Raw genomic sequence first — 11,485 nt, forward strand, 5'->3', positions numbered from 1 at the left:
TATTTTCTTGTTTTCCATTGGCTCAGTGCAGCGGGCTTAAAATATATTTCAGCCCCTTGAATTCTCCATTTTAGCCCGCAGAATACGCCACAGTAAAGCGGACGAAATTATTATAATCAATGGTATACCGATACCAGTTTTTTCAAACCGATCCGATACGAGTCACAGATATTTATCGATATTTGGCATTTTTTGCGATATCGATATCGATACCGATATTATGACGTCATCATCATCTAAGACTTTTCTGTGATGTTATCACCTATGGCTTTTAAAACATTTTTTATGGTTCGTTAGCGTTAAACAAAAGCACACAGCCGGCCTAGCAACAGTCGAGCTCAGCACAACAGCACATACACAAACGGAAAAATATTGGTTTTCGGCACTAAAACAGCCTTCAAATATTCAAGTAAGAGATCAAATGAACAGTATCGAGAGGAATCGAAACAGTCGATATTTCTCTAGTCTCCTATGCATCCGTTCTTAGTGTCATCACGCGTCACGCAACGCTCCTCCCCACAAACGGAGCGTTGCGTGACGACACTAAGAACGGCTGCGTAGGAGACTAATATTTCTCGCAAGTATCGATTTTTTTCAAGGAAATCTGAGTATCCATGATATCGAGTATTTGGTATCGATATATCGACCCACCTCAATTATAACGTCCTTTTTCTATCTCACAGAGTGTGATTACGAAGGCCGAAATGATGACTAAGCTGAATTTAGAGGGCACTGTTAACGGGCACTGCTTCACGGTTAAAGGCGAAGGAAAAGGCAACCCTTTCGAGTAAGTGAGAATTGCGAAACATTTAATTTTTTTTTTTTAATTTTAGTTTTGCAGCTTTTGTTCGAAGAGTGATTAGTTGGGTGTTTTTGTTCTTCATCGTTTTCTCGGGGTTTTGTAAGGAAGTGTAGGAAAAGTTTATTTATTTATTTAGCTTTGTCCAATATGGACAAGGATACCGCAACAGCTAAGGCCAATTACTGCGGACCCGGGATATACGGAATATACGCACAAAGACCAGACCACAACACCGGGAACTACGTCCCCTACTCTTTGTGAACAGTGAGTGGGTTCTTTAACGTCCCACAGAGTTATTTACAAACAAGGTTTGTGAGACGGGGCCTACGGTTTATCGTCCTTATCCGAGAAGACTAGAAAGTCTAACCATTTGCAGATGTCAGAGCAAAGGCAGCACTTTCTCCTCAGTTATTTAAAGACCCTGAGTGGTGGTCCGGCCGGGGTTTGAACCCGCGACCTCCCGCACGGTAGTCCGACACTCTACCAACTGAGTTAACCGGTCGGTCGCCAGGAGTAGCTCGGAGAGGCGGGTGACCCTTTAGAGGCCCTTGGATCTCTACGAGTATTTCGATGAATTTATCACAACAGAAAACACTTGCAAATCAAGTTTTTCAACTTTCGTCACTTCACATAACGCTAAAACCCTTCTGTGCTAGTTTAATCCTTCTCTTAAAAGCCTCAAAAGTATCAATAATTTCAGTTATTGCTACCCACCAGCTGGCTCTATTTGTATCCGTCCATATGTACTCCGCGCATAACACTTGAAAGGATAAACTTGTCATTGAACTGTCTCTCCTTGAGGCATACAAGATTGAAAGACAGGCCCCGTATGGTATCATCAGATTGTAAAATGAACGGAAAAGCGGTCTTACCAAAAAAATATCACGAAGCTCGTGCCTTTGCCCAGTGTTTTCAAAATATCTGCTACGTTTTGCCCTCTCACATAATGCAAAGGAAAATTTCAGAACTTCAGCGGGTTTTGCAGGTGTAAATGAAAAATACAGCAAATATGAAGAAGATGTTGACGAAGCATTCAGTCCTTAAGAAATTTCGCATGTGACTCTTTGTGGTCTGTATTTTCAATGTCTGAAATCAATCTTGGAGTTTGACAAACTGTCAATCATGAGTGATTTGAATTCAAATGAATTTATACGGTGGAATAATCAGGATGGGAATTGATAATTAATGACCTTACTAACTTGAACTCCCAAGGGAAATAAAAAAAAAATAGTTTGAGTTAACGGGTTGGTGTTGAAATTTAAGTAGCCTGTTAATGATTAAAAGAATATATCGTAAATCGTAAATCTCGTTTCTTTAACTGTACACATCTAGTCCTAATTCTTTGTCATTGTCTTTTCCTTTCTCTCGTTTTACCTGCTACTGTATTGTAAGTTACTTTTTTGATTCTGTAAGGTTGAACTACTGTTATTTGTTATGCGTCAAAACCACTGCTCGCCTCGAATAGCTGTAGCTTACTACGAGCAGTGCTTATCTTCTCTTTGCATGTGTTTGAACTTGAACTTATCGTAGTTTTATCTTTCTCTTACAATCACGAGTCACTTTGGTACAATAAGTTTGTTTTATTGGAGCCTTTTGATAACAGTGTTTAGTTTGAGAATTTTAGCCAATATTTTAAGAACATATTAAGGACAAAACAAGACTGAGATTGCCCTTTTCATACTGACGTTAGACACCTCATCAGTAAAGGTTAAAGATTTCAACGCGTCAATCCCTGTTCAATGGCCTCTTAGTTGCTTTGTGTGCTATCGAGATCCTTTAATCATATCTCTTGTTGGTTATATCAGTTGGAGCTACGCCGGATCGCTTGAGGCCGAATTACCAACTCTTTCTTTCCTGAATGCCTTGATTTTGGTGGATTTTATACACTGTTTAAATTTGATGACGACAAGGAAAAAATTTTATTTGTTGGAGTTTCTCGGAATTAGGGTGGAACCGATTTTCTAAAGAACTGAACAGAACTGCGTTGATCCACGGTTCGCGAGTGTGTGTTTAAAATTGCACGGGAATACACGGAAATTGTACTCCGCTTTTATGCGTCACTAACTTGACAAACTGCGGTGAATTTCGGTGGTAATAGAAGTAGTCAACGCTTACTTAGCGGCATTAAAATTCGAAAAATATTTTTCTCTTCATCTTGAAAGGTAAAATAGTTTCTGCCGACTTTTTTTCGCAAAACACATATCCTATAGTCTTTCCCATTCAAATATAAAAATAGTTTATTTACACTCCATTTACACACTATTTACACTTTTCTGCCGATACAACCTGTACCTTAGTTAAGGTGATCTGCATGTGACACTAACGCATGCAGTTTTGGGAGGCGTACAAAATCTGATAACGCCTGTTATATTTGATTTTACCGACCGGATTTTTCATCGTCATTACTTGCGATGTACATGTGTATTTTTAATGAAAAAAAATTTCATCAACATACATGAGCGCTACATTTTCTGATCGTTTTTAATTGCGCTCTGTGTTTTAGGGGAGTGCAGTCTATGATGCTCAAAGTCACTAACGGTGCACCTCTGCCGTTCTCTTTCGACCTCTTGACACCAGCATACATGTACGGCAACAGAGCATTCACCAAGTATCCAGCCGACATACCAGACTATTTCAAGAAGACGTTTCCTGAAGGGTATTCCTGGGAAAGAAGCATAATATTTGAAGACCAAGCCGTTTGTACAGCAACCAGCCACATAAGGTTTATAGCATGATATAAAACTAGCAATAATCAAAGATTAGGGAGTGCGTTCAATAATCACGATCCCAGGCTCTCTCTCCTTTGCCAAGTTCAAAATCTGCGGGGGATATCAGATTACGCGTCCCAAGATCCATTCATTCGTTGTCCCATACAATCTCGACTCCAATCTGTGTTAGGACTACGTTTTTACTACGTCGAACGCAATTATGTGAGTGGAGAAGTTGAAAACTGAGTTTAAGAGTAAATTTTATCCGTTTAATTTGAATTGTTACCCTCCCTTCTATCTGACGAGTCTTTTTATTGACTGAACATTATTGCAAAATCTATTAAGCATACTTTCAACTACAAATCTGAAGGCATGATTTTTGAAAGCGGAAGCAGGGATGGCGCAGTGGTGAGAGCACTCGCCTCCCACCAATGTGGCCCGGGTTCGATTCCCGGACTTGGCGTTATATGTGGGTTGAGTTTAATTTGTTGTTGGTTCTCGTCCTTGTTCCGAGTGGTTTTTCTCCGGTACTCCGGTTTTCCCCTCTCCTAAAAAACCAAAATTTCCAAATTCCAATTCGGTCCGGAAGCTGAGGGACCACAGGTTTGTCAGTCGTAACAGAGTATTTAGTGTCACCCTCATTAAACAAAGTTGATTGATTGATTGATTTATTAATCATCCAGCATCTCTCTAAATATTAACCACCGAGGACAAGAAAGACACAGACAACTTAAAAATTGTGCGTTGGTTTCACCTTATATAAATTGATACTGGTGTCGCGAGTGGCCTTTAATTTGGTACTTTTTATGTTATATGATTAAGAAAAGTATCCATCATAATCGCTACACTTTTTAAACCGCCATACCTCACTTCTTCGGCGGTAGCGATAGATCTGAAATTTTACAGCAGTTACTGGTTTTGGATTGAAGTTTGTCATGATTGATATTATGGGAAAATTGATATAACTATAACGGCGTTAACCAAAACCTACTAGCTCGAAATCAATAAATTGCAAATTTTGCGCCACCCGGATTTGTATTAGAAAAGCCACCACCAAATCCTTGAATTAAGGTATATGACAAATGAAATGGACAAGAAAAAAATTTTACGTTGGATTTCAAATAAATCATTTTTTTTCTTAATTTTTTTAAAAAAAAAATTTAAAACGGAGTATTTGTGTGGTAATGGTGAGCTGTATGCCAATGATTATTCTCAGAATGTCGTTTGAAGCCAGCAAAGTTTTAATGACTGATTTTCTCTTGTGCGTTCAGTCGAGAAAGAGACTTTTTCTGAGATCGTTCGCATTGACTTTTTTTTTTTTGTAATTTTTAATTTTCGTGCCTTTTTAAAAAATCTCGGAAACGTTTAGACATATTTTGTAAGATCCTCAACTTGCATGCTTGATGATGTGAACAACTTCATTCCAAAGTTTCATTGAGACAGATGTCGTCGAAAAATTTATGGGGACGAAATCTATTGGGTGCCTACCAGGGCGCCTACAATACAAAAATCACAAAAGAAAGCTTTATCGGCATACCCAGGCCAACACAGAGTCTGCAACGCAAAATACCGTCGGTTTACACGTCCTCTTCATCGTCAAATTTAAAAGTATGTAGAAAATAAATTTCCGCAAAATTTTTAACTCTGCATTGTAAGTTGCTAAAGTGTATACACCGCAGAGTTAATTCTCTGATCTATCATTTGGGTCCTTAATCCCCGGCCAAACAGATGCAACATCGCCCAACACTGTTGCTGATCCAACGCTGATGAGTGTTGCACTCGTTTGGCCACCACGTTGCACAGTGTTCCATGGTGCTGAACGATGTTAAGCGAAGTGAGGAGGCAGCGTGGTCGAGTGGTCAGGGCGCCGGACTTGAAATCCGGGTTCAAGTCCCGCTCTGACTGCTAGCTGGAGTTGTTTCTCAGTGGCCCCGAGTTCAACTCCTCGGACGCGCTTGTAAATAGCCAGCTGGTCTGCCTCCTGCCAGTTGGGATTTTTAACCATGTTATTTTCAATTTGTATTATTTCTTTATGAAGTTTAATGCTCGGCCCCACCAGCACTTGTGCTATAAACGCTGCCGAGGGTAAATAAAAGTTATTTATTTATTTTTTATTTATTTATTTATTTATTTTACTTTAAGTTTGGTTACCATCAAATATCGTTTTCCACATCGTCCAACATTTCTTTTCTTCTCAGTTGTGAACAACAATGTTGCATTCCAAAAAAGGAAGAAACAAAGTATCATCTTAGAAACAGAACTGCGTTTGTGAAATGTGTTTGTGAATAGGCTTATTTTTAAATATAATTTTCAGCCTTGTACTATTTATTTTACGATTGCGAACGTAACTTAAGATATGTCTTTCATCTCAGGCGGAATAATGATGATATTAATGATGATGATGATTATTATTATTATTGTAATTATTATTATTATTATTATTATTCTTTTCGCCTCCGTGTTCAACATTGTTGAACGCGCGCATGCCCACTAAGTTGGCTTTGCGGATACCTTATCCATGGTGATGATTTATTGATTATATCTGCTTTGCGCGTTGCAGTATGATGGGAAACTTGTTCATCTACGATGTTCGATTTCACGGTGTGAACTTTCCTGCTAATGGCCCAATCATGCAGAAGAAGACACTGGGATGGGAGCCATCCACTGAGAAAATGTATGCACGTGATGGGGTGCTGAAGGGTGATGTTAATATGGCTCTCCAGCTGCAAGGAGGTGGTCATTACAGAGCGGACTTCAGGACTACTTATAAGTAAGTTTACATGTGTAAATTGGCCATTTTGCAGTTGTGTGCTTAGTGACCTGGCCCTGGATTGTAAGCGAGGCTGGGGGTGACCTTGTTTTGATACAAACCTCAGTTTTTCGTATGTATGAGCAAACTAGTTAGCATACTGGAACAGCATGAGCTACATATGAAAAGCAGTCAAGTTTGTATCAAAACAAGGTCACCCCCAGCCTCGCTTACAATCCAAGGCCAGGTCACTTGGCACACAACTGTAAAATGGGCCATTCAGGGGTTAGGGACGAATGTTTGGTTTTATCAGTATAGTTCATAAGGTAAATAGGCTGCCGTTAGAAGAGATGACAAGTTGATTAACTAAGAAGATAAAAACAAACATTTCATTCCACTCCTCCACCGACTTAGCCGCGCATTGTTTTTGGCAACTACCCCCTCCCCTTTATCCATAAATTGGTAAGGGAGTTAGTTTCCAAAGAAACTGTGGTACTGCGTCGGTGGGGAAGTGGAAACGAATGTTTGGTTTAATCAACAGACCGAGATGAATCCGGTCAGCACCCAAATCTCTTTACGGTGGCTAGTAAATTACATTAACAACTCCTGCTGATGGTAAAACCCAACGTTCGTACTTTGCGAAAAGTGCTAGAAATGAACAATTAATCTGGAAAAAAAAAGAAAACAACAACAACAACAAAAGAGCAAAAAGGTTCTGAATCATCTCAAAGACAGTCGAATCCAGTTGGCTTCTCTACCGCTGAGTTAGGACGGAATCGTGGCAAACAAGCCTGGTTTTTCTAGGCTTTCTTTTCGCTGCTGTTTTAGTTAGGTGTATAACTACAATTTGATATGGTCTTTCTTCAACAACTCGGTCTCCAGTTGTTCAAATCCCGATTAAGCAAAACCTGGGTAAACGTGAAGTTTGATTCCAGTTTAATTACTAATCAATAAGCATTTTCCAAAAGATTTTTCACTTCAATTTTCATTTAGACTTTTCTTTACCTTTAGCTTAAAAGCAGCTTTTAGAACATTTTTAACGAGCGAGAAGAAAACCTTGGTTAACATTTAATCCGGGATTAGCGATAAAGCGGCTTTCTAACATTGGGGCCCTGGAAGCCTTCTAACTTGGGAGAACTCAATATTTACGCGGGGCAGTAGTTTATTGAAGGCGAATGAGTCGGTAAAATTATCTTCCATCAGATGAACGTCGGAACCTCCTTATTAACATTCAGGCTAGGGCTGAGTTGCTCGAAGCATGGTTAGCGCTAACCATTGGTTAAGAGGTATTAAAACCTACAGGTTGTCATGGTATTTAACCCGGGTTAGCGCTAACCATGCTTCGAGCAACTGGGCCCAGACTACGCTTAGTTTTCGTTCATAAAACGTATTCTGTTTGTTCTTTTTTTTTTTTTTTTTTTGCATGTGTACCTAGCTCAGCATCACTGATACAAAAAAAATTAACGTTTGTTCCTTTGCAGAGCGAAGAAGAAAGTCGAGCTACCAGAGTATCACTTCATAGACCACCGCATTGAGATTTTAAAGCATGACACAGATTACACCAATGTTGAGCTGCACGATATTGCTATTGCTCGTAATTCTGAGCTGCCTAAGGCTAAGTAAAATCTTGCTGAAAAGGCAAGGCAACAAGGAGAAAAAAGAGTTTGTCGTTCTCTTATAATTTTTTTTTTTATGCTGATAGATTCATAAGCCGTATTTTTCAGGAATGTAATCCGAATTAGGATAACATGTGTTCGTGGTTTGTCAGAAAATAGACGATAATTTTTAATTGTATTGTGAGACTAGACAATTTTCATTTTTTTTTTGGCCGGTTTTAGATTGTAATGATTGGTTTCTTAGCTTCAATTGTATTCCTTGATATATTCGATAAACAGACAAAAAGTAGAAAAACTTTGGTGACGATTGGTTTACATGTGGTGCTTTCTCTTTATCCAATAAGGGTGTGAGGTTTCCTGTGAATAAAATCACTACCTCGACTGTTCGCCTTCTTCGTCCCCTCAGTCCCCACACTTATAAACCAGTAAACTGGAAATCTTTCTTTTTTGGTACCTCCCAGGCGAATCTCTTCGTTCAAGGAGGCTAGCGGATTTATTGACTAACCTACTGCTATTACTGTATCAACTAAATCACAGGCACATGATTTTGATACAGGGATATTTTTGTGCGGTTTAAAACTATGCGGAGAAAGCAGAACTTAGCAAATGCTCTTGGTATCCAAACAAAAAAATTGGGGGTAACCATGTATTTTTCAGAGATAATTAATCTTCAGTTTGGGGAAAAATGTCATACATTATGCTTTGTATTTTAGCGCCTTCTAGAATTATTGTATCTTAATTATCTCCAAAAAATACTTGGTTACCCCCAATTTTCTTTTTTGATTCCAATAGCTCTTGCTAAGATCTGCTTTTCCCGCATAGTCATAAACTGCGCAAAAATACTTCTGTATTAGTAGGCACCGTCCTTAAAACGTCCAAACTATTTCTGCCCTACAAGAACACTGCAATTTGCATAATCACCAATCTGTAGGTAACAGTCCAATCACGTAACTGCTTCTAACAGTGGGGCATATTATAATACAGGTCTTGAACTCGAAACGCGGCGCTTCCTACTATTTCGCCTTATTAAGCTGTTCAGAAACCAAAACTTGGCAACTGAGGAAGGCCACTTCTTTAGGACTCTTTCCATCGCCTTTAGTCGAAAGAACATGGACTGTTCCCGTTGCAGTTCAGAAATAACTTTTTGCCTTCACACATAGGAACGCCTCGTATTAAAAGAATACGATTCAACTCTAGTTTATTGCATTTTCGCCTTTCAAAAACTTTTCATACTGATCCATTTTTAAAAAGATGATGCTACTCGGTGCAAATAATTATTATTAGAAAACCGTGATACCACGGCCAGGGCATTCAGTCACACGTGACGATTTTAAGGTAATAACGAGTTTGGGTAGAAAATATTTAGCCTGTTCTGCGAAAAATCATCCAATTAGTCTTGATTGAAAGACATGTTTTTCTTAAACTATGCCGTCACAAATGTTAAACATTGCTCTTATAAGTCATTGTTTGAATATGATATATATTTAAATTTTCAATTTCATTTGCTATCACTGTAAAAGTCAACATAGTAACTGACTGCGAAAGTACTGGTATCAAGTCTCTCTGGTTAACAAATTGACGTCAGTTTTTCATGCGTCTGTCTTGTGATTGATCATGAATTTTGTCACAACAGACGCATGAAAACCCGACGTCATTTTCATCTTAGGGCTGGTTCACACGAGCAACGCAACCGCAAACGCAAATGCAAGCGCAAGCAAACACACTTGTGAACTACCACAACGCAAATACAAACGCAAGCGACAACGCAAGAAATGGAATATTTTTTAATTCCTTGTGCTTGCATTTGCATTTTACACATGTGAACGAGGGCAAAGCAAGGGCAAACGCAAACGCAAGATGACAAATACTCGTTCCATGCCTCTACGGTTCACGTTCAAACCAAAATGGCGTCCTCCTCCGCCATCTTTAATCTCGTTCTCAGAGTCCTCGTTTCCTGACTGCTGGTCAAGGGTAACGCGGATCCTGGAAACAAGATTACCTCCATCTTGGAGTACGCGTGCGGATCTCATTCTGCTTGCGTTTGCGTTCGACCTGTGATCGTCGCTTGCGCTTGCTCTTGCGTTTGAGTCGCACGTGTGAACCAGCCTTTTGCCCCTTCTGGCTTTTGTTAAAATGAAGTCAAAACGCAGGATAAAAATGCGAGAAACTTAAATTTTTCTGAATGTGACACGAACAAAATCAAGCATTTGTCTCGCTCTCTTATTGGTTAACGGAAAAAAGGGAGAGTTTCTATTAATTGAAAAGTGACAGATTGACGTTTGGTTGTTTTCAAACTCTCCGCTCTTGTTCGTTGCGTCAACATCGCATAAATTATAAATTCATGTGTTTGTTCGCATATTGGCAATGGAAATCAGCCAATGAGCGCGCGAGCTACTGTAAAACACTGATTTGATCGCGATAGATTTTCGTTGCACGTTCTTTTAGCTTTCTGTATGTTTCGTTCTTAATTACATCCATTTTGAAATCACTGGTGATCCTTGGAATCTGATTGGTCCAAAATGATGCAATTTATTCCCAAATTGCACCATTTTTTGCTCTAAATTGCATCCTTTCTTTAGCCCATCAAAATGGAAATGAAGTAACACAAATAGAATATTAATATTGACAATGATACTCTGTGATTTCAAAATGGATGTAATTAAGTGGTAATTGAACTTCGTGTCGTGCAATTTTGGTCTGAAATCGTACTTGTGATTTCAAATCAAACTCGCGCTGCGCGCTCGTTTGATTTTGAAACCACGCGTATGATTTCAGACCAAATTGCACTCCACTCAGTTCAATTACCAATATTAATTTATTCTTTTTTTATTTCTGCCATTCACTAATATCTGCAAAAAGAAAAAGTAGTGTTTTAGAGCACACTGCTAACTGAATAGGTAAACTGGAAAATGCTGTGTCATGAGAAAGCTTCGAGATTCAAGAATTGGCTCCATACGATCATTCAATCCGAAAGTGCAAAGAAAAACGATAAAGTCTATAAAACTACTATTACGAGTGCTCACGAATGAGCACAAATGACGGTAACATTGTCATCACGACGTCAGAATGACGCCAGTTTACTGTGAAATCACTCGTAAGTGGTTTTAGACTCTATCCAGGACAACGCGTACAATTGACAGTGAACAGTCGTACCTTTAACTTTTTCCTCAGATCACGCTTGCAAAGTGAAGGTAAAATTATGCAAATTAGAAAATTGAGCGAGGAGGGTCGCCACTCGCTAGATCTATCGCACGCTACAGAATTACGGTGAAGAAAGAGACTGCTTTCGGTCTAGGCGTGCAAGCAGTCCATTTTCCCGCGTTTGGTACCGATGGCACACTTTTCCCATTTAGCGCTGGTTGCAAGCTTTCGCTTTGAGTTCTAATTAGTTTATTTAATTGTAGTAAAACCAAAAGCGAAGTTATTACTCTGGCCAATCACAAAAGACGTAAACAGCGCAATGAACCAATTAGAGCAGGCTATCGGCGCCAAGCGCGGGAAAATGCGCGCGTCTGGGCAAGTCACGATTGGTTTGGTTTGGTTTCTCATTGGTTGAGAAAGTGGCGCGAGTTTTGCCAACCAATCACAGAGCGTAGTGAAACAAAACCAA

General features: G+C 39.3%; 1 protein-coding gene across 1 annotated transcript; it reads left to right on the forward strand.

Annotated features, from left to right (window-relative positions):
* The first annotated feature begins 664 nt into the window (after positions 1 to 664).
* On the forward strand, positions 665 to 7,882 carry LOC146453042 (GFP-like fluorescent chromoprotein cFP484). Its single transcript, XM_085097142.1, has 4 exons — positions 665 to 787; positions 3,306 to 3,524; positions 6,071 to 6,280; positions 7,741 to 7,882. Exons 1-4 carry the CDS (start codon positions 705 to 707, stop codon positions 7,880 to 7,882), a joined length of 654 nt encoding a protein of 217 aa, XP_084953268.1. The 5' UTR covers positions 665 to 704.
* The last annotated feature ends 3,603 nt before the right edge of the window (positions 7,883 to 11,485 follow it).

The sequence above is a fragment of the Pavona decussata genome, unplaced genomic scaffold, assembly GCF_977016875.1.
Source record: "Pavona decussata unplaced genomic scaffold, jaPavDecu1.1 SCAFFOLD_353, whole genome shotgun sequence".
Classification (NCBI taxonomy): domain Eukaryota; kingdom Metazoa; phylum Cnidaria; class Anthozoa; order Scleractinia; family Agariciidae; genus Pavona; species Pavona decussata.